Raw genomic sequence first — 22,811 nt, 5'->3', positions numbered from 1 at the left:
AAAACGACCGACTGTAGTCAAGAGGTAGGGGTGAAAAGCAAGTATGGGTAGAGCTCACTGCCTGTTTGATATTGATCTCAGAACCTTGTACACACTGAGCCACACCCCCGTCCTCAAGGAGAATTCTTAAGAGATACTGTGTTTGGAACATCTGGAAGGTGCCCTGATTCTGGGATAAATACTGTTTATTCATGGAGACGAGGAGCAGCTTCAGTGTTTGTGTTTGATTCTGCGGCAGGATTGCTGCCATGCGTACTTTTCACAGTGACCGTGGAAATTCGGGTGCCATTGCAAAGCAAAAGGCCCTCTCCCCGTTGCAGCCTTTCCAAAGGGCCTGTTTCTGGCCTTGCCCTCTCTAGGGGTGGACGCTGGGAGGTGCCTGTCTATAGGTTTCCCTACTGGATTCATGGCTAGACAGCTTTTCTTTGCTTTTGATAGGGAGAGGGAGTTTCTGTTCAAGTCTGGGGCTCAACAGAGATCTTTTAAGACGACCGCGGACTTAACCATGCCTGAGCACAGAGTGGGGTGGAAAAGTCAGACTCGGAAAGGCGGTTTCTCGTTTATTAAGCCTTTATTAAACACCTCCCTGAAAAGCCCAGGATGACACCAGGACCTTTAATTAGGATCGAGATGTAAATGTAAGGACAGCGCAGACTAAACTACCCGCTCGTTAGTTCAAATCCAACATGACTCTCCACTGATCCAGAGACTCATGAACTTGGGGGACTCTGGCTCATTCTTCCTGAAAAATCTTAAAAGAAAACTGCAACTGGAAACCCAGTTTTCAAAATTGCTTTTAAAGGCCAACAACAGTTGGAAGGGAAAGAGCAGAAGAAATAACCTCTCTGTATGTAGTAAGTCTACACAGACTGCCACAGAAAGCTCTTTGTGTGGACGCTGTCACCTGCCGAGACAACCCACCCTGCCCAGGTAAGAACGCCCGGGTAGCTTCTCCTTGGTTTCACCATATACTCAAGAGGTATGTGTGGGGTTTAGGGGTTTTTTGTTTTGTTTTTTTTTGTGTTTTTTTTTTGTTTTGTTTTGTTTTTTACATTTATACAGTTTACAAAGCTTGACCCATAAATAACACTTGTGAGGTTAACAGGGCCTAGTACCAAGTATGTACACAGCCCCACCATGCATACAGAGCCTTTTTAATATTGAAGGGGAGAAAAAAAACTTTCCATCACTAAGCAATATAAATTGACTGTCTAAACTTCTAAGCCCTGACTAAAATACAAGCAGTCCTCTCATCCATAGATGCTGTTTCCGATTTCCTAACAAATCGAGCACGGCAGTGTAACAAACATCTTGCAGTTCAGGGATATAAAAATATCAGCTTTTAAAATCTGAACTGTACAGTATATACATTAATATTTGCACCGTTAAATTAGGAATACACTTAGGTCTATGAAATACTACAATATAAATAGCGAGTCCTTTCGATCTGTAGCTGGAAGTGACACAATGATTACCTGGCTAATAAGGGCTGAAGGAGAGCAAGTTCGCCTTACACAATGGAACACACAGTGTTAGCTAGGTCGTCATGGTGACATGCATGCCTCACAAGACACCAGCCAGGACCTGAGCCTACCTGACTGGATTAACAACAGGCACTATTGCTCACAAAGGTGGCTATCCATCTTCTATCGCTCTGTCCAGTCACCTGCTGGCAGTTTCTGGAGTGTGCTCTTGTGGACTAGAGACCGAAGCGGCTATAGAGACCATAATCTACCTGCCACAGGCACAAGACTGTGAATACTGCACCGAGACTGGAAGAAACCACCCCTTCCGTGTGTCAACCCGACTGTAAACACAGTGGGGGGGGCTCTCAATTACATAGGCCAAGAAAACACTTTACACTGTTTTAACGACTTTCCTACGATGGATACAAGGTCAGAGTCCAGGCTAAATGACTTAAGTGTTAAAAACAAAGAATCTCCATGTCTACTTGGTTAAGAAATAATACAGTTTTTGCCCCTGTGTCCCTTTTTCTTCTTGGATTTAGTTGTCCTCTGATTAAACTGTGGGGTGGGCAGTGCGGAAGCCGGACTAGAAAGGTCATCCGTGTAGTAGGTGAATCTCTGTGGCCGAGGCTGAGGGATTGGCTGTCCAAGAAAATAGCCTTCTTCTTCTGAGTCGGAGGAGGAAGTAGAGGAGGAACCCCAGGAGTCATCATCATCCCCGTAGAGCCCCAAAAACCTGTTCATTCCTGGGTTCTGCAGGGCATAATCAGACGTGGCGTGGGCATACTGGCCATAGAGGTTGGCATTCTGCATGTATGCTTGGAGCTCCCGGGCGCCTTTGTTCTGTATGAATTTCTCATAGTTATCAGGGGTGTACAGCCGAAGTCTGTCCTTGGCAGAGTACTTCCTTTCCGTGACCAGGTTCAGGGCGTTGTCGGACCGAGACTTTCTGCTTCTCCGGTGGCGATGGTGGTGAGGCCTGGATCCCCTTTCTTCAAAGTGATACACACGTCTCCGAGTCCTTTCGCTCATGGGAGGCTGCCGGATTTCGATGTCATAGCTTCCATTGTCGATGACGTCATCTGAAAACTTGACCTGCTGCGGCCGGGACTGAGACTTGGATCTTCTGAGCACTGGCAGGTGCGCTGGTTTTTCCTCGGGTATGATTTTTTCTGGGCACAGTTCTGAAGTCAGGCTTTTTAAGGACTCTGCACTCCGGTGCAGCATAGAGGAGTTCAGAGTTCCCATATTGCTCATTTTCTCACACTCTTCCGCCTCTATCTCCTCGAAGTTTTGGAGGGAGTATAACGAAGGTCTGGGCTTGCTTTCTCCATCCACCGATGCCCCTGCAACAGAACCCAAAACACACCGTGATTCTCACCTGTCCTAACATTCTGGAAGCTGTTCAGTGTGATCCAGAAGAACACGTCAAGGGAAAGTTACGGCAGAGATGAACAGCTACCCACAGCAGAAGCTAAGAGAGGCCTGTGTTCACCTCTTTAGCACCAGTCAACCCCTTCAGTGTGGGTGGCCTTCTTCATCTCAGACTGGGGCCTGCTCCATGTAGTCACATGCTATGAACACAGCTGTCCATATTTCCCCAGATGCTGTCTGGGGCTCCTCCCCCGCAGGGGCAGAACTGAGTAGCTTGGTCAGAAACTCTAAGGCCTGGCCAAAGGAGTGTAATCAAGCCCCTTAATTATTCTATTTCGGTCCTTAACATACACTACACTTCCACATTGCTCGGTGCCATACCAAAATCGAGGACCTCTGTTCCTCAAATACAGACCCTACCCTGGAGAGAGGGAGACTGGAAAGGCTGTACAGATAGCCTGCTTTTCAGCACATTATTTCCAAGGACTCTAACATTCTTAGTTTTCAGTTTTCAGCACCAGGGGTTAAAGGAAGGACCCTGCACATGTCACCCATGCTCTCTGGAGTTCCTCCTTTACAGTAAGACCCATGTCTGTCGGGCCAGGAGCCAGGGTGGAGCAGTTCTTTTCCTTCAGCACAAACCACTCAGGCAGGAGATAGCACGTGGCCCCTACCTGGCTGTATTATGACCTGCAGGTACTACTTCTGTCTATCGACCAATCTATCTGGTTCTTCAAAGACAGGCTTTCTCTGTGTAGCCCTGGCTATCTTGGAACTCAATCTGTAGACCAAGCTGGCCTCAAACTCAGAGATCCACCTTCCTCTGCCTCCTCCTGGGTGCTGGGATTAAAGGTGTGCTTCCCCACTGCCCAGCTTAAAGTACAAATTACAATATGGGGGGGGGGGATTTGTTTTTTTGAGGGGTGGGTATCTTTTGCCACAGGGAAATCCAAAAATTCTATTTTTAAGAGTTAAAATCTTATAACACACTCAAGTTACTTTTAGCATCTTAAAATACATTTGGGTATCATCTAAATACAGAATATCTAACCAGCAATCCAGGCCCAGACTCCCTTATCCATACTGGCTTTCAAGCTGTGATCAGAATGTTATACATATGTATTCAACGACAAGACATGTCTGTTTTACTGTCCCGTGGCATGCCAATGAAACGCCTCCAATAGTCCAGAGCTTTAAATAACATGCCCCGCACTGGCACTCAGTTCTAACCAGTTTATCAGCCTTTTAGTGCCTGCTTTTTCAAACACCCCACACAACCCCTGGAAGACATACCTGTGATGTTGGACAACGCCAAAGAATCCATAGAATCCCGGACAGTCTGTTCTGGTTTCAAGTCAGATAGACACTCCAGGGAGTCTTCATACCACTGGGTTTGGTCATGGTTATACCCTGCGGCACCATGGTCCAGATCTAGCTCCTGCAGCCTTCGGCTGCTGGCAGGGCCTGGATGGCTGCCGTAGGCAGAGTCACCCAGCCCATCTTGGGACTGGGCCCAATACATATCAGACTGATACTTTTTACTCGCGAGGCTCTGGTGACTCGGCTTTACCTCGGGCTTATTTGTGACCATGTTTTCAGGGATCCAGTGCTCACTGGCTCTCACCTCCCCCTCACTGGGCTGCTGCCGGAAGAGGTTTTTATCACCGAACTTGAGGAGGAGCTGTGTCATGTAATCTTCATGCTCGGCCCATTCTTCGGGGTCTTCAGAGGCCTCCTGTTCTACTCTGGCTTTCCAGAATTCCTCATTAGCAAAGCCCGCTCCCTGCCCGGAGAGACTCACGTCATCCAGCTTCCGAGAGAGGGTGTCGTCAGCATTGCCGGAAAGACCTGGGAACTTGTAGTTCAGAGCCGGAGACAGGAGGAGCGACTGCCTACACTGGTCCGCAGAGCGGCTGCTCCTGCCCATCCTCACGCTTCTACGGGAGTCTCTCGACCGGGCCGACTGGAAGGCCGAGTCGGAGGAGTCAGACGCATGGATGTCTTCCCCGAGGCTACAGGTCTTGGAGCAGTAAATCTGACCTTGTTTCGGAAGGAAGGGGCATCCCAGCAAAGAAGCCTTACACTGAGCACAGGAGAAGCAGTCCTCGGTGGCATGCCAATGTTGCCCGTCATAGGTCATCTGTGCATGGTCCACACCTGTTTATAGAAGGGCAGGAAGACAGTTAGGGGCTGTGCAAAGGTGTGACCAGGAGGGGATTGTGGGTGATGGGAACGTTCTCCAGGCTTTGTTTTAAGCCAGGATCTCGCTGTGTGGTCCAAGCCAGCCACAAACCCATCTTGGCTCTGAATGCTGGGGCTGCAGGTGTGCACCACACACGTTTCTGTGCTGCCTTGGTCAGGTATAGGTTACATATGCTCAGTTAGCCTTCATTTTGTAGATAATGTTGTTTTTCAATGTATCCATTTCTAATCCCCGTAAGACAGCCACTGATGCAGAGCAATGCAGGTTTCAATCGACCAGTCATGTTCCTCGCTGACATATCCTTTGGTTTCACCGCACGTACAATAACCAGGCATCCTGCACTTTGTGTGTTCAGTGCCTTATTTGCTGGTACGTTTGCTATTGAAGATGCTCGGGTATAATGTTGTAGCCCTCTCTAGTGCTCCTACACACATGCAAATACAACGTAAGTTGTAACCATGAGCAACCTGCTGTTGGCTAAGAGCTCAGCATTGCCTTGCTGCTAGTATTATTTTCAATGAAACGTTTCAAACACAAGTGAAACAGATATGTTACTAGACTGACAAAAATAGTGTGACTGGCGTCTTTCTAATAATGTGCAATGTCCTGGGTTTCATCCCTAGCACCACCCAAAAAAAAAAAAAAAAAAAAAGGGGAAACTCCCAGAGGCTCATGGGAACTTCAACTTTCCTAAACGTTCAAGAAATGAGCCTGTGGGTAATCATAGAAGGCTATGGCAGAGTGACAGACGGGGCAGGAGCAACTTACCAATGTGCTCCCCACAGGTTTCGCAGTACTCTGCGTAGAGAGACTCGAAGCAGCCGCAGCAGAAGGGGCGCCCATCCTTCATGATGTATCTCTGCCCTCCCAGGACCGTTTCGCATTCAAGGCAGCAGAAATGCTTCATGTGCCAGTGGCGACCCTCGGCCTCTGTGCACTCGTCAGCAAAAATGATCTTTGAAAAGAAACAGAGGATTGTGGGTTGGAGGATGAGCAGGTACCATCTCAATGACAAAGGTCCACCCTGCATGGCTGGCACTGGCTCTTCTGATCTGTCTGAGCACAAAGGCCCTGGTGCAGGCGTCGTCTCAGGGGTTCACCTTGTGGTGACATTTTTGTTGGAGGTGGCCTTTGTGGTGGCTGATACTCTCTAAGTCACCAGGAAAGGAAGAGGCTGTGCTGGTTTGCTTGTCTGCATTTAAAGCCTTCAACTGCAAGCTCTGAACTTTTACAAGCGAAAGTGGTTCACTTTGGCAGGGGTCTTTGATTTGGAAGGTTAGCTTGTTCTAGTATGTTCTACCCTTCCATGGCTAATCCTTATCAGATCAATGGCTTCTAAAGAGAAATACTTTTCTACCTGTGTGTTTTGTGCCCGTCCGAGGAGAATATTGCTTCATTTGGTTTTTCAAGACAGGGATTCCCATATAGCTCTGGCTGTCCTGGAAATCACTATATTCCCCATATAGACCAGGCTGGCCTGGAATTCTGAGATCCACCTGCCTCTACCTCCTGAGTGCTGGAATTGAAAGTGTGTACCACTACCATCTGGTGAGCATATAGCTTATATATGACCCACTTACTTAGTTATATTGTGTTTCACTCTTGGGCGTTCATCATACGTGTAAGAAACTGTCACCTCTGCTAGGAAATGTGTAGCAATTTGTCTATTATAGATAGCTACAGATTGGTATTAGTTTCATTCAGTATTTTCTGACATATTTGTCTACAAGAGTATAAACTGACAGTGTTGAAAAGGTAAAGTAGATAAATGTTTGCTTAGACATGAAAGAACGTTTCCTCATGGAGGTAGTCACACTTTTGTTCCTGGGGAAAGATTTGGGCAGCATCATCTGGCCAAGCACATGCTAGCAGTCAAGCAGCTTTTGGTCTCTGTGTGTTTTAACTGAAGTAAAGTGTCTGTGGGCTGAGCACAGAACTACAGTGGTGTTGTGATTGTTGAGCAACTGTGCAGAAAACATGGCACCATGGGTCTGTCTGCCTGCACACTACGGACTTTCACACATTGAGGAAATAAACGCGTGGGTGTATAAGCTTTCTGTCTCAGGCTGAGGAAGCCAAAGAAAAAACACCGAGGGATACTAGAAGGATCCAGGAGATGACCTAGGAAGTTAAAGCAGGACGATTAGAGGGTCAAGGTCATTCCCTACAAGAGTCTGGAACCAACCTGTACTATAGGAGGCTCCTGCCTCCAACCTGGGTTACAAGGAAGCTCCTACCTCTTTTAAGGGTTATATATTCTTAACGTTCTGAACTTCATTTTAAGCCTTACTTCATCTTTAACCCCGTACCATAATTCCTCTGAACACTATAACTAAAAGAAACTCTGATGCCCGATGGTGTAAGCCCTGCTTTCACACAAATGGTAGTTCTTGCTTTCTTTCTTTCTTTTTTTTTTTTAAAGATTGTATTTATTTATTTTATGTATACAAGTACACTGTAGCTGCCTTCAGACACACCAGATCCCATTAAAGATGGTTGTGAGCCACCATGTGGTTGCTGGGAATTGAACTCAAGACCTCTGGAAGAGCAGTCAGTGTTCTTAACTGCTGAGCCATCTCTCCAGCCCCGGTTCTTGCTTTCTGTCCACCCCAAGGTGATGGAAGAGGCCAGCATCAGGCACTGGGAGACAGGTGGTTTGGGGCTCTCTACAGTACCTTGTCAACTTTCGAGAACTTAAAGTTACTTTGAAATAAGAAGCTCAGTCAACATGGTATATTTCTATCATCCCAACTCTAGGAAGGTGGAGGCAGGAGGAGAATAAGGAATTTAAGTTTGAGACCTGCTTAACCTCATGGGACCATTTCAAGAATACCAAAAACTTAATAAATAATAATAATAATGTAAGAGGAAGAAATGCCTTTTACACGGTCACCCGTCTTCTGCTATGCCCTCTACTGACCCAGTCTGTCTGTTCAGATCTTTGCCGACTGTGTGCAACGTGTCTACTACATTGAGTGTTTTCCTTCCTGTGTGTGAGAAACAAAAGTTCATACTCTGCATATTCTTGTGCAGTGGTTCCCCTGCATTTCAGAGATGGCATTACGGGCAAACCAAAGCACCTGCTGCCCTCTGTTTATTAGCCCCACAGAATTCCAGTGTTAATATGGGGCAGCCTTATCTTAAAAATATCCATGCAGAACAAAAGCAGGAGAGCCACATATTTTGCTTTGTTGGGAACAGTGGAATATTGGCTATTGGCTTATTTTTCCATCATTAAGGGGTGAACTTTTTTTTTTTTTTTTTTTTTTTTTTACCTCATCACAGGCTGAGCACCGAGGTTTGAGCAGTTCGGCGTGGTGCCTGCCACAGTGGATTTTTCCATCCTGATAGAAATAGATGAGGTCGACCAGTAGTTCGTTACACGTGAAGCAGACAAAGCAGGACGGATGCCAGCATACTCCAGGACCAGCACGGGAGGCAAACACTGCAACCTCCCCTCCATTCATCTGCAACCCACACTGAAAACAAAGACTTGCAATTAAAATGGTCCTTCGCCTAAATGACCGGACTTTCAGCTTTTCCACTCAAAAATAAACCACAAGTCTATTTGTTAGGACAGCTTTAATTTCTGTCTGCTCCTGCTGGTGATTAAGTGGCTATCTGACCTCCCATACACGTTACTCAGCTACTCTTCCCAGCTCTGTGCAGTGTGTCTGACCCGATCCCTATTCACAGACACTTTCCTGTGGGATGTGTTTCTGAGACCCTTTAGCAAGGGGTCAAAACGTCTTCACTGTATCACTGTGTTCAAAGAGACTGAGCCCTTTGGTGACACAGCAGACAGAAGTTTCTAGCGTTTGCATCCACATGGCCATCACCCACCCCCTGGGTCACTCTCCACCACTCCCACCCACCTTCTGCTCGAGCTAGGAAGGGCCTACCTGCTCACACACTGCGTGCATCGCTGCTCGGGACAAGAGTTTAATGGTTCCTCTTCCAAGAGCTTCTTTCTTCCTCTGGGCACTGAACACCTGCAACTCCTTCTTCTCCTCTTCGCTTAAGGACTGGCAGTACCTCACCTTCATGGGAGAGAACAGAACTGTGTCATGGAGGGCTGTTCCTACAGAGCGTCATTCCCAGGGTTTCAAGAAGTCAGACAGGAAGCCTAGCTGCCCCGGCTCCAACCCTCAGTTATATCATGGCATGACTGGGCGTGGTGACACACATGCTTTTCATCCCAGCAGGACCCATGACCTACAGATCTGTGGATCTTTACAAGTTCGAAGCCAGCCTGGTCTACAGATCCAGGTGTAGACCCTGCCTCCCCTACCTCACCCCCCTCCCCAAAAAAGCAAATTGGACCTCAGTCTTTAGAAAGGGCACACTATCTGACAGAACAGGTGTGGCTTACTATTTTCTAAATGTGAATTGCCAGTAGGAGGCTGAAGCTGGCTGTTCTCACTCTACATCCTACAGACGTTCAGCTCGTCAATCCTGAAATACACCGAGGTGCCCATCCTGCACTTGGAAGGAAAAGGCTCCGGATAATTGGTGGGTGGCTAAAAAAACACTCTCAGAAACAACTTGTGTGGAGCTTCCTGCTGTGGTGCACCTTTCTCTCTTCTCTTAAAACCACAAGAAAAGGAAGGAAGAAAAGAAAAGCTGTATTTTTAGGGTGCATCTTAAGAGAGGCCTAGCCAGCGAAGAGCTGGGGTTTCGGGAAGGCCCCTTGATGCTTACTGTTTATTTTCTTTTTCCTAATTAGCTTTCCTCCTGCTACTTTACCTCGTTATCGTGTGGAGGCAACTGGTACAAAAGCTGTTTAATCCGGTGTTTCTCTCCGGGGCTGTTCACATAGGGAACCTTCTCCTCTGGCAAGCATGTGAAGTATAGCTGAATCTGTGGGGGCAGAAACAGCACAGTGAGGCCCTCGGAAGGGCTGAGCCCCGTCTTTACCCTTCCCTCCTCACAGGGCTTGGCCTCCTGCAGCTAATGAGGGGACCAGCTGAGCCAACTCAGCAGCGGTGCAGACCTGCATCAGCTAGCATCCGCTAGCATCCAGCTGCTAAATTGCTCCTCAGGAATGCAATTTGTAGTGACAATTAAGGGCGCCATAAATTAAGTGCTATCAAATGTGCACATTTACGGTGACTCATCCCCAGTCTTGCAAAGGTCAGCTGAGGGATCAAGGGATAGTGCTGGGTGAGTTCTGGAAATGACCACACAGACTGTGTGACAAGATCCAACACCTAGCCTCTAAACGAACAGACTCAGTTTTCTCTCTGAATTCTAGGGTTCTCTCCTGCATCAGCATGTCAGGCTTCCATGGGTGTTGGATCTTCCATGGCTGCAGTATCCAGCTTCACTTTCCCCAAGGAAGCAGGAGAAGAGAGATGCTGAGCTAATCTTAGCTACTTTGCTGTCTTTTAGGAGCATCCCTTGATGAACACAGCAAAGGATCCTGAATTGCTGAGATGGAACCAAAGGCATTCAAGAGAGAGAGAGAGAGAGATTGGGGACCTGGGACTTGTCTGATAGCAGCAGGTCTACAAACGCATACCATCCAAAGATGTAAGGGATCCTCTCCACAAAAGTCTGTCAAACTCCACTTCCCTAACTGCTACACTAACATACCTTTCTTCCCTGCATTGTTTTATAAGCTTTTCTGTTACCTGTCACTAACCACTTATGCATTGGGTCTTGAATGTATAAAGATTCTCCCTGTCTCTGTCTCTCTCTCTTGAGATTACTTATGAGTACACTGTAGCTGTCTTCAGACACACCAGAAGAGGGCATCAGACCTCATTACAGATGGTTGTGAGCCACCATGTGGCTGCTGGAACTTGAACTCAGGACCTCTGGAAGAGCAGTCAGTGCTCTTAACCACACAGCCAACTCTCCAGCCCAAGATACTATCTCACCTCCCAAGAATGGTAACTCACAATCAGACGGAACTGGTGGCATCTTCTATTTTGAAGGAGAACTTTGCCAGGACTGGATCTACCAGCAGGTTTTAATTCCCTCATCATAAGGATATTGGGAAACAAAAATAGGACACACCTCTAATTTTAGCACTTGGGAGGCAGAGGCAGGTGGATCTCTCTGAGTTCTTTGATTTGGAGGCCTCATTTTAAAAGACAAACAGCCCTCCCCTATGCTTGCCAACAAAAAGTCCTAATCAGGAAGGCTTCTCTTCCCCAAAGGAGTGGCTCAGGAAAGTCCTATCAGGAACACCTGTGGTGTCCTGCCTTTGCATTAATCACTGCCGGCAGAAGCAGGGCATTGCTAAGGGACAGTAGATCCAGGAAGACCGGAAGCTTCTACTGATGCCAAACCAGACCTTAGAAAGTAAAGCCAGCCAGGGAGAAAGGAGGTGCCACACTTCCCTGGAAGGCAAATCAAAGAAGACGGCTTGCTTCCTACCTGCTCAGGCCTGAGGCCTGGTGGGACCCAGGCATACTCCTCCAGCGCACAGCCAGAGTCATCGTCAGACGTGGAACTTCTCTGGCACCCAAAGGCCAGTTTGCTCATCTTGGGCTCCATCTCCAAAGGCATAATAATGAAGTTTTAAAACCTGGCTTCTCAGTCACAGGACATCCAAAGATGGTTGCTGTGGAGGACACAGGAGACACAAAGTGTTTAAAAAAAAAAAAAAAAAAAAAAAAGCTTCTCTACCAAGAGCTTCTAGTTAATAGGGCTTACACATTGATGGGCTCAGGGAAAGTGACTTCAAACTGCAGTGCCACTCAGACAATTAGGAAGGGGTCCCTTCACCAGCTCAGTACCAAAGAATACAGGTCACTAAGCTACTTAGCATTCTCGGTTGCCTTTAAAAGCTGCTTCTTGCTCGTGATTTACTTGGTAAGGAAACTGCTCTGCTTGACTAACTTTCCTACAAATTCGATCCTTGGAGGTGTTGAGAAACTTAGAAGTTCTGGGAACTGGGCTCTCTGCCTCGACCCTGCTCAGTTTCCCATATTTCCGAAAGCAAGTTTTCCAGCTGGGGCAGCAGAGATTGCCGAGAGCGGCTCCCTGAAGCAAGCTGCACAGTTGAAAACGTCTAATCCTTGACGTCAGACTTTACACACAGACTGCAAAGGGCAGTCAGTGAGTGAATCCCCTCAACAAACAGCAAAGGGATACAGAATACAGCCACGGGTCCAGCTTAGTGACCTGATAGTTTAATCTCATTATCAACCAACATTTAGGAATGACTATTGAGTGTGAAATGGAACCAGCCCACTATTGGTCAAAGTAAGGTGTTAAATCTCTTGAGCAGGAGAGCTGTCTCAGAAATCGGGCACTAAAGGTGTTAAGGAGTGGTCCTGAGGCTGAGATGTCAGCTGTGTTAGCACAATGTTATCCCTTTCTAGTTCTTAAAAATTATCCCTCACACACAGGGCACTAAGAAAGACAACAAGAGCCTTCACGACTTCAGTTTTCTTTAAGCGTTTTGATCTCGATACATCTTAATATAAGAAGTTTGTGTGTTGTGGGGCCGGAGCGATGGCTCAGCAGTTAAGAGCTCTAGAAGATCTGGGCTCAATTCCCAGCATCCACATGGCAGCTCACAACTCCCTAGAATTCCAGTGCTGGGAACCTGGCACCTTCAAACATACATGCAGGCAAAACACCAAAGCATATAAAAAATTAATCTTTTGAAAATGTGATTAGTCCGATCTAGTCACCTTACAGAGAGGGCTTCAGGGATGGCAAACGACTCTTGTACAAGACTTAAAGCCTAATCCCTGATTTGAAATCCTAACCAATCCCAGCCCGAGGTAAAGTGATGTTTCAGCAGTTCTCGGTGCTACACCAAACACTTAGTGTTGGGGGCAGGGGAGGAGGTCTCTTATTAAAATGCACGGCTATCACAATATCCAAGGACTTTTTAAACTTCAGACTCTAGAACAGCTCACAAAGGGTCAGAGTTAAAGGAGCACCTGCCTTGTGGCTGCAGTGTTCCTGCAGGAGAAATGGTGACTCAGCGAGATACAGCCTTAGCCAGTAAACTGGGCTTTCATCCACCCCAACAGAATGGAAGGCAGCCTCATTTCCGACCCCGCCTCGGTGAGGCTATCACCTTCTGACCCAGTCAAGGCACACAGGTGCAGACCATTCACATCTTAGGAAAGACTCTAAACAGAAGTGCATTCCTCCACCCCCTCAATAAAAGGGGATGTGTTAATGAAAGTCAGAAGACAGCTTGGGCCTTTTCCCTTTTGCCCTGAAAGATCCGCCCCCAGGTGTCAAAGGAAGAGGACTAGAGATTAAGACTTTAATTAGTAACTCATGGGCTCTCACCAGGAGAACGGGTACTTTCGATGCAATTTAACCTGAGTTTTGAAACAGGAGCATTTGTCTGTTGCTAAACCTGGCGGGGGGTGGGGGTAGGAGGAAAATAACAGAATATAAATATTTTTAAAAAGGAACCTAAAAATTATATGTTGCTCTGTTTTCAAAACTAGAAAAATAAAAGCTCTGCAAATTATGACGGGCCATGTTTTTTTTTTTTTTCCCCTTTCACAGCTGTTCTCTAGGAGGATGTGGGGTGCATTTCTATCCTGACGGAGGTGAATCATGTGATATATCACCATCCTCCCTGACTAGTCACTTGGATGCAGTGGCCTCATTTTAAACCTCAAACTCTCAGAGGCTCATTCCAGCCTTTCAACAAACTATCCTGGAGACTTTTTTTTTTTTTTTTTTGACGACATAAATGGTACCACAATTGTAGGAAAACAAGAGGGTGACTTTCATCCGAATGTTAGCTTCCAGTTTTACTGGTAGTGCGGCCAGGCCACCGTACCTGTTGCTGTTAGCATTACAATATTTAAACACAGTATGAAGCAGTGTGACCTGGGAGGTGTCCCGCTTAACACATACTGAGCCTTAGGGTCGGTTGTCCAGCAGCATGGAGCCAAGGAGCCTTAGAACCAGACCCGTCCAGGTGAGACGCAAGATGGAGGTTGGTAGAGTTGGTGTGCTTTTTCAGGGATTATCATGGGAGTGGATCCAAGCAGCCTAAGCCACAGGAAGTGTTAACACTTCCACACCCCACCCCCTTTGTCTTTTCTCACCCCTTTCTTGAAAACCAGCTAGCTGCTTTCACCATTTAAAGAGAACCCCACACACCAGCCTGCAGCTGCAGGAGACCCTTCCATCATCATAATTGTCAAGAGAACTTTCTTGACCCAAGATGCTTTCTTCCGTCTTCCTTGGGAACCAGGTAGACACATGGTGTACAGGCATACATACATGCAGGCGAAACACCCAGTCACATAAAGTTAAAAAAAAAAAAAATTGAGGTAAGTGACAATCCATTAGGCGCCCGGATATTAAGTAAATGTGGCCAACATGACAGGAATGGTTCCAAATTCTATTGTGTATGTCCCTTGTTTCTTTCGTTGCAGCCTGTGTGTAATTCATGGGATTGAGCCTGTGGCTGGTGACTGGTTTTGAGCACAGTGAAAGGGGGGTAGAATCCAGCTGGGTGGCCTAGAAACTCGCTGTTCACCTGGAATGAGGGCAGACTGTGCCCTTCCAGCATAGGAGCTGTAGTCCAGAGTCCAGTCTTTTGACCTCTGACATGTTAGTACCTTGCATGTTTCCTGCAGGTGCTTCTCTCCTGGTTGTCATGGTTTTTGTTTCTTTCCTGTCTCACTATGTAGCTGTCTTGGAAGTCGCCCTGTAGAGGAAGTAGCCCTACCCTTTAGTCCAAGACCAACAACTCTGGAAGCTTTCAAATCTGCCACTTTCAGTATTTTGTAAATTGGGCAAAGCTTCAAAGTCCAAACTGTGTTCCGGGGAGGACCTGTGTCCCTATGTCTGGCAGTGCGGGAGTCACTGAAGCCATTGAGGACTTGAAGGTGTCAGTCAACCCAGATGGCAGCTTTACTTTTTTTTTCTTCTCCCCTTTGCTAAGCTTGGTCACTGCCCATCACTTTCCCTTCTATTCCACTTGGGACAGCTAAGGGGCAGTGTTCTGACTCACCTTTAGATGTATAACCAACTCAGCCTTCGCCTTTGTTTCTCTAGGTCACTGATTCTCAGCCTTCCTAAGGCTGTGACCCTTTACTCCAATTCCTCATACCGCGGTGACCCCCAGCCATAAAATTACTTTGTTGGTACCTTTATATCTGTGATTCTGCTGCTGTTATGAATCATAATATAAGCAAGCAAACATCTGATAATGCAGAACGGCTGACAGGAGACCCCCTCGGGGGGTGTGGCCCACAGGTTGAGGGCTGCTGCTCTAGAGAGTTTTCTGAGTCAGCAACATTAAAGTTCCAGAAGCAGCACTGCGGAAGACGGTATTCCTACAAAACAGATTCTCCCAAAGGGTACCTGGTCAGACTGCCCAAAACTGTACCTGCCAGGCAGGAGGCTATACTCTTGACAGCATGGGTACTAGGGAAGGAGAAACGATACCACAGAGTGTTCCTGGCCCGCTAAGAAGAGTGGTAGGGAGGGGCACCCAGTTCCTAAGGAAACCAGCACAGGAAAGGAAAGCAGAGCAGACTAGCAGGACAGGGGGAAATGAATGCTATCATTCTGAGACTGTTCAGCTGAAGTGGAGGAGGAAGGATTGGAGGGAGTCAGGAGCCTCAGAAGGTTATGATTGTGTCCGCTCTGCATAATTAACAAACTATGCAAATATAAAACAACTGTCAGGGGACTGGAGAGGTGGCTCACATGGGCTGCTTCTCTAAGAGGATCCAGGTTCAATTCCCAGCACCCTGTGTGAGGTCACTACTGTCTGTAACTCCAGTCCCAGGGGATGCCCGAGCACGCAGGCAAAGTACCCCCCACACAAATCTTTCCAACATCTGTCAATGTTTTCATGACTAGGAAGTCTAAGATCCTGTCGCTGATTTCCATGCTGGCTGCTGTGCGAGGATTCCTGTAACAGTGTAGGATCCTTATGAGACTCTTTAATCACCTGAACAGATACTGACCTGTGAAATCCCTGGGCTAAAATTCCTTAGGTGTCCCCTGCTGCTAAGCGCCACCCTTTGAGCCACAGACTTGAGCAGCTTCTTTGTTAATCTGCTTGTTAACAAGACCCTAGCACACAGACGATGTCACCCCAGGTTCCTTATTCTTCTGAGCTAAACATACAGGTCAAATAAGTGTAACCAGGGGTAAATGTGTTAGCATGCAAGCCTGCATACTTCTTTCCTCAAAACACAAATCAGAAGGCTTTATGGATGTGTACACTTCCTTGCTTATATCCCTAATGTAAAATAAACCCAGAATGAGCAAAATTTGGAGTCAAGAGTTAGATTTTCCGGTAAACACAAACAACGTATTGATTAATGTTTACAAAAACATGCAAAGAACAGTCTATATGCCCGTTGCCTACAGAGACAAAGGCACTGCTAACGGAATCCAAGTCAGCTTTATTTGTAGTGGAAGCCCATGTTTAACAAACCTATCAGAAGATTGCTAATGCAGCTGGCTTCCCACTTAAAGTACTTCTTCACGCCAGCCATCGGTGGCATTCGGTCATTTGCCACTGGGTATTTTCCAGGTAAACCTCCACCCAACTCGCCCATTCCCCCGCTGTTATGTGCCACCAGCTATGCCGTTTTTCCAAGAGCGAATGTGGAACTCTTCGACAGCATTCTAACTTCACTCTAGTGCATTCCGGGACAGACTGCTTAACAAAAGGAGGAAATTCCATGACAAGGCACGGTGCTTGGCCAGAAAGACACTTCTGGAGAGATCTAAGCTTGCCTACCGTGGCCTGTGACAAATCACGCATTTTTCCACAGAGGAGGGAGACACATTTTCTCAAAACTGTGTTCCCGTCAATCTCTTACTGAGGGTTTTTTTTTTTTTTTTTTTTTGAATTTCTATTTTCGGCAGCGGCTCAAGGAAACGGCAGCCAGACCTGACTCCAATGTACACAGAGACTCGGGTTTCACCCCGTCACCTGTTGGCTCCAGAACAACATCCCCTTTGTGAAACTTACAGCTCTCACCGAACGCGCTTCCCGAGAAAACACTTCCACAAAGTATTCGAGAAGACTCAAGTTGCGAGAGAAAAAAAAGAAAGAAAAGAAAAGAAACTCCACACACCGCCCGCTTTATCCGCACACCGGTTAACCAGAGCCTTAAGGACAGACTAGGAGGAAGGATGTCACCTTCTTTAGGGACTCAGCAGCAGTGAGCGGCGGCGGGGCCACCCAGATCCGGGGGCAGCCTGGGCCCTGCGCCGGGGCGGCGGTGGAGACTGTGGCCGCAAGGGGGCGCCGCGTCCGGGTCTGCCCGGAGCCCCGGCGCCCCGGCGGAGGCCAGCGCCCACCCTGCGATCCGGTCCCTTCCACCCGGCGACAGTCCCTGCTCCGTGCCCGCATTAAGCAAGCGCTGCGCGCCTGCGCACCCGGCAACCCAGCCCCGGACCCCGACCCGGTCCCTGGGGCGCACAGACCGTTCGCGATCGCCGCCGTTCCGCGCTCCACCCCCAGCTCGGCTCCGGCTCGGGGCCGTCGGTCGCGGTCGCTCCGCTGGCTTTCTAGGAACTGTCACGCTGACCGTCCTCTGGCAGGTGTCCACCGGGGCCCGCCCGCGCACGGCATTCCTAGAAAAGTTACCCAGACGCCGGAGGAGGAGTTCCGCCGCCCGCCGCGCTCCATCCCCGGTGGCACAGGACTGTGGCCAGCGCGCTGCAGACGCCCCTGGAAGCTTCTGTAAACTTCCCCCGCCCGCAGGTGCACGCGCGGGCGCCGGCGACTGTGCGAGGGGGCGGTGCTGAGCCTCGAACTCACGGCCCCACACGCTGGGCTTGGGGAGGAGCTCGGCACCGGGCTTCACACCCCCAGCCCCACAGGGCTACAGCGTACACAAATCCTCTCAGGCTGTCCAGAACAATGCCAGCAAATGGCTCCGTTCACCCCGTTCTCACTTAGAAAGTCTCATTAACATACGAATTCTCCCCCTCAAGACTTTCTTGCATTTAAAAGCAATTCCAGCGTCTCAGAGCCGATGATTTATTTTTTATCAATAAACAAGGGCAAAAGCAAAGGAGTCAGGCACAGGATGCACTTAAGGAGCTAGTAAGAGTTTTTAACTCCCCATCCTTGAAACACAAGAAAACGCCCCGCGCACGTTCACGTTAATCTTGTTTCTGTGCTATTTATAGGGGCTCTCAGAGAGGAATTTAGCTTCAGCTGTCGGCAGAAAGGGCCCAGAGAAGCGAAAACTGGACCTCAAAGCAAGCCCAGGAAGCAACGACAATCAGTAATGATCATTAGGAATTAGGAATCAGGAGAATCCACATTCTAAGCTACACGCTTCAGTTGGAGTAATAGCCCTATCAGGCAAGGGGATCCCAAGAGTGAGGAACAAACCTAAATGCTCCGTCCTCCGTAAAACGTATTGAATAATGTACCTTAAATGACACCAGCTTCTACTTTAAAGTCGTGTGGGGTGGTGATTTTGTAGCATATATTTATTTATATAAGAGAACAATAGCCTATTGTAACTGATTTAAAAATACGCAGGTTGCCATAAATAGAGCCCTCAAGTAAATAGTTGCTCAGGTCAAACCCTGTCATCTCCGCTGCATTGTGAGGGACAAGCTGGGTTTTTTAAGTTGCTCGGGTTTCTTTTTCTTCTTTTTTCTTTTTTTGCTTTTGTTTTGTTTTTTAAGAGACAGCGACCAAAGGGCCCTGGCTCTGTTAGAGAAACCATTATTTGCAACGCAAGTGGATTCAAGTTTTCCAGATGATTCCCAAAGAACAAGAGGTCCCTAATGGCCCCAGGACATGAGAGTTTTGCAGGAAAACCTCGAATGGGCCCATTTCCCTGTTGATCTGTGAAACGCACCAGTGAGAACTTCTGCTCTTGAACTCGTGACTTTGGTCAAATTGTACTGTTCCATTTTTGGACAGAGTTTTTTTATACAGCCTAGGCTGGCTTCAGATTTGCTAGATACCCTAGCCGGGCCTCTCAAACGCTAGGTTTCTCAGAGCAAACTACCTCACCTGTCTCAACTTCCCCTATTCTTACTTCATCCTGTTTGACCTTCTCAATGAATACATCAGCTAGAGGCATCTTTAGAACACATGTGCCAGTCAGCAGATTTTTACATCCCCCCCTCTGAACTGGCAAGTCAGTAAAACAGATTCTCTGCCGCCAGGCTGACCCTTTTTAAGAACTCTTAAGGGAGAGGTAGCTTCACACTGAAGGTGGGGAGGAAAGACTCCATGCGCATCCTGTGGAGAGGCTTGTCTGAAATAAAGGTAGCCACTGCGGTTGTGTTACAAGGTAACTACTTGTAAATACCGCTTGCTACATTTCCAACAGGTACTGTCAACTTCTCTATTGTGCTACTGCCCGTGAAGCATTTGGGGACAGTTAGAAACTTCCTTACTAACTTTCAATCTGAATGAAATGGACTTTCAGTCTGCTCGGAAAGGCAACGCTATTGTCAACAGTGAACTTATGCAGATGGGGGCAACACCCCCCAGTTGGCATCCTTTTGTTTCAGCTAGGGAGAATATTCAGTTATTTGAAGATCACACTTTAGGGGGCTGAGAAAGGAAACTCAGAAATTCTCAGAGCTTAGCTTCCCCCAGCCATGCCTCTATTCCACAGAGGGTCCCCCACCCCCCCACTCACCCTCTCCTTTGACCTCATAACACTTTAGCACCGCCCCTGTGTACCTATTTAGTCATCATCTTATTGTCTTCGGTTCTTCCTGGACTTCTGGCGTCCACCACTGGGCTCTGGGCACGCCCCTAGTGCATAGCCTACAGTGCACTGAGCTCCAGTAGAGGATTCTCACATGCTCTTCTCGGGTCTGTACCTTATCCAAGTAACTCCACTTCTAAACTTTGGCGTTTGTCCTAAGGACGGAGCTGTTTTAGGAAAACTAATGTGCCAAAGGCAGAGAAACAAAGAGCTACTATTTTGTCAAAAGCGAGCTAGCCTTATCTAGTCTGGTTAGAAAGGGATAAAGTTTGGGGTGTAAGCAAACCATGGTGCTAGTTCCTAATGGTGACCATGACTGTGGTTTCTTTTGTAACATGTTTCCCTGGGCTGGGAAGGTGGCTCAGTGGATAACTTGCTTTTGTGCGAGCACAAACACCAGAATTGGCATCCTAGCATTCCTACCGTCCACGGAGGAAGCCAGCCTTGGCACATCTGTAATTCCCTGCTGAATCTATAAGAGAGACAGAGGGGTCCTAGGGGTTCACTAACCAGCCAGTCTGGTTCAGACCACAAGATCTAGGTCCAGGGAGATCCATCTCATCTAGGAGCAGGGAGAGAGCAATAGAGGAAAACAACCAGGATCAGCTTTTGACCTGCACGTGGTCATACATGGGTGAATGAACCTACACATACATGCACGCTTGTGCGTGAGCATGCATACACAAATGCACACACAAACAGAAGCAAAATACAGACTTCCTTCGTAGGCCGTACTGTTCTTGATTTTTCAAATATTTTAAAGGCATGGATAATGAAGTATGAGTGACAGGATGAATACATTTCTGAAACAGGGATAACTGTTCCACACAGTCTCTCCAAACCGTCCATTTGTAGATTCAGTCACAATTCTTTTTCAGATCAATGAGCCAAGTGCTGGAGGAATGACTGTCGATAGCCTTATCCTTGCAAGTTGGTACCAGAGGCTTCTGTTGGAAGCCTGGGAGACCACTGAGTGTTCGGAAGGTCTTATTCCCATTAGCTGAGTCTGCTGCACGCTAGGGAAGGGGGGGGGGGTCTGGAAGGCAGGTGGCAAGGTCCTTCTGGACTGAGGGGCATTATGAAGGCTCAGGATCCGTTTCAGCTTCACAAGGTCTCCAATTACTTTCTTTACCCTTTGATTATAGTTAAAGCATCATGATTAGAGAGCACGGGTCCTTCAACAGCTTCTCCACTCCATCCCATTGTATTTATGACTCCAGACCTCCCAGCGACCCCTCCCCCATCCTCATCCCCACCTCAGTGAGTGGGGTCATCTTCACTTCAAAGTGCCCTGGCCTGTACTCCCAGCAGGTACTTTGCCAACACTGGGGCAGATCACTTCTCTAAGGCTAGCTTTTGGGACAGTGAGCATCCCCTCTCTAAAATGCCTGTGTCTGGGGGAAGGTCAATTGTAAAGTTTCTGGGCAGGGGAGACAGACACAACCATTTGTTTTCTTTTTGACCCAGAAACAGATAAGAGTGACATAGCTCTGAGGAAGCTCACACCGGGCCTGTCCCCAGCACTCCATCAGCTCTCCTGTGTTTTCTAAGAGTCTGATGGCTGGTCATGATGCTAACAACGGATAGGGTGCTTGCAGCTGTACTGTCTTGAGACCTCAGCCCAGGCCTGGTAAGGAATACAGACCTGTGGTACTTAGGGGATGTTTGTGCAGGAAACAGCTAGTAAAACCCAGCGGCTCCCTCGGCCCCCTCTTCCCCTGACTCCCAAGCACTCTCGGGCACCTTTTATACCTGGAGACATGCTGGATAAATAAACGTGTGTCCGGTATATATATGAGAAGGTTGCCCCAGATTCTGACCTTCAGCCTTCTCAGCTTCTGCAGGTCTGGGGTTTAATACAAACATCTTTGAACTCCACTACTGAAAAACTACCAACATGTGAAGACATAAAGGAGAAACCTTCTAAAAGGTGTGGATCGATAGGGCCGTGCTACAGCACCGTATTTAAAATATATTCAGGTGTCATGGCTTCAGTGTTTACCTGAAAACTTTCAGCACGCACACCCCGAAAACATGGACAACATATAACAAGCGACATGCCTTTTAGGGGAGGCTAGATCGGTTTGAAACGACCGTTTCAAGATCTTATTTATAAAACGAGTAAGCTGTCAAGAGTAAAGCAAGAAGAGTGCTGGTCGGGCTGGAGAGATGGCTCAGTGGTTAGGAGCACTGACTGCTCTTCCAGAGGCCCTGAGTTCAAGTTCCAGCAGCCACATGGTGGCTCACAACCATCTGTAATGAGGTCTGATGCCCTCTTCTGGTGTGTCTGAAGACAGCTACAGTGTATTTATATATAATGAATAAATCTCTAAAAAAGAAGAAGAAGAAGAAGAGTGCTTGCTGCCTGTGTCACCCCAATGCTGTCAATCATGACAGTCAATTGAGGGGCACTGAAGGAGGAATAGCTTTGAACCAGGTTGAGCCACCTAAGGCTGAGGAACAAAAGACAGCCCCAGGGAGGGGGAGGCACCTGAAAGTGTGACCAAATGCAGACCCAGGGTGTGAATGGCTGTGTAGCCACTACAGGGACAGGGCCTTAAGATACTTCCAAAAAGTGGCAAACCTGTCCATGTGTTAGGCATGGGGGTGAGAGAAACAAGGCCAGGAACCCAGAACAGCAGGTGGGAAGGACCAGAAAAGCCCACAGCAGTCAAGAGCAGGGGTGGCAGGGACTCACCTGAGGAGGTTTTTCTGGGAGCTGCCCAGGGCGCAGTGATTAGGGGTGGATGACATACTCTGCATTCCCAAGTAAGTAACACTCCTGTGGCTTGCCTGAGAGAAAACAGAAGCTGGGCCCTGACATATGCTCTAACTTCAAACTGCAAGGGAAGAGACTCTGAGGACAAGGTAACCAGAAGGACTTACATTTCTAAACTGAATGTTCTTTTCGTTTGATGATCACCTTTAAAATATAATAATACTTAGGTGCTGGAGAGATGGCTCACTGGTTAAAAGCATTGGCTGCTCTTGCAAGAGGACTCAGGTTCTAGTCCCAGCACCATTGATCTTTCTGCCTCTTCTAACCTTGGAGGACACTGGACCTGTGAGTGGTGTATATGCATATATGCTTTACATACACAAGGTAAA

At 47.7% G+C, this 22,811-nt stretch overlaps 1 protein-coding gene across 2 annotated transcripts in view; it reads right to left on the bottom strand.

Annotated features, from left to right (window-relative positions):
- Window positions 1–654: 654 nt before the first annotated feature.
- The window catches only part of PRICKLE1 (prickle planar cell polarity protein 1), a 91,331-nt gene continuing 69,174 nt past the window's right edge, over window positions 655–22,811 (bottom strand). The window contains exons 1-8 of one of the 2 annotated variants that reach the window (XM_080939029.1): window positions 17,440–17,524; window positions 11,428–11,614; window positions 9,790–9,903; window positions 8,946–9,083; window positions 8,319–8,522; window positions 5,812–5,998; window positions 4,134–4,997; window positions 655–2,812 (exon numbers count right to left, since the gene is read on the bottom strand). In XM_080939029.1, coding sequence (XP_080795155.1) covers window positions 1,956–2,812; window positions 4,134–4,997; window positions 5,812–5,998; window positions 8,319–8,522; window positions 8,946–9,083; window positions 9,790–9,903; window positions 11,428–11,559 — 2,496 coding nt within the window. In that variant the 5' untranslated portion in view covers window positions 11,560–11,614; window positions 17,440–17,524 and the 3' untranslated portion in view covers window positions 655–1,955. Of the gene's footprint in view, window positions 2,813–4,133; window positions 4,998–5,811; window positions 5,999–8,318; window positions 8,523–8,945; window positions 9,084–9,789; window positions 9,904–11,427; window positions 11,615–17,439; window positions 17,525–22,811 lie in introns of those variants that run through there. The other variant, XM_080939030.1, reaches the window with a different exon arrangement.

Source organism: Micromys minutus (assembly GCF_963924665.1).
Source record: "Micromys minutus genome assembly, chromosome: 27".
Classification (NCBI taxonomy): Eukaryota; Metazoa; Chordata; class Mammalia; order Rodentia; family Muridae; genus Micromys; species Micromys minutus.
This window is presented reverse-complemented; position numbering and strand designations above follow the sequence as displayed.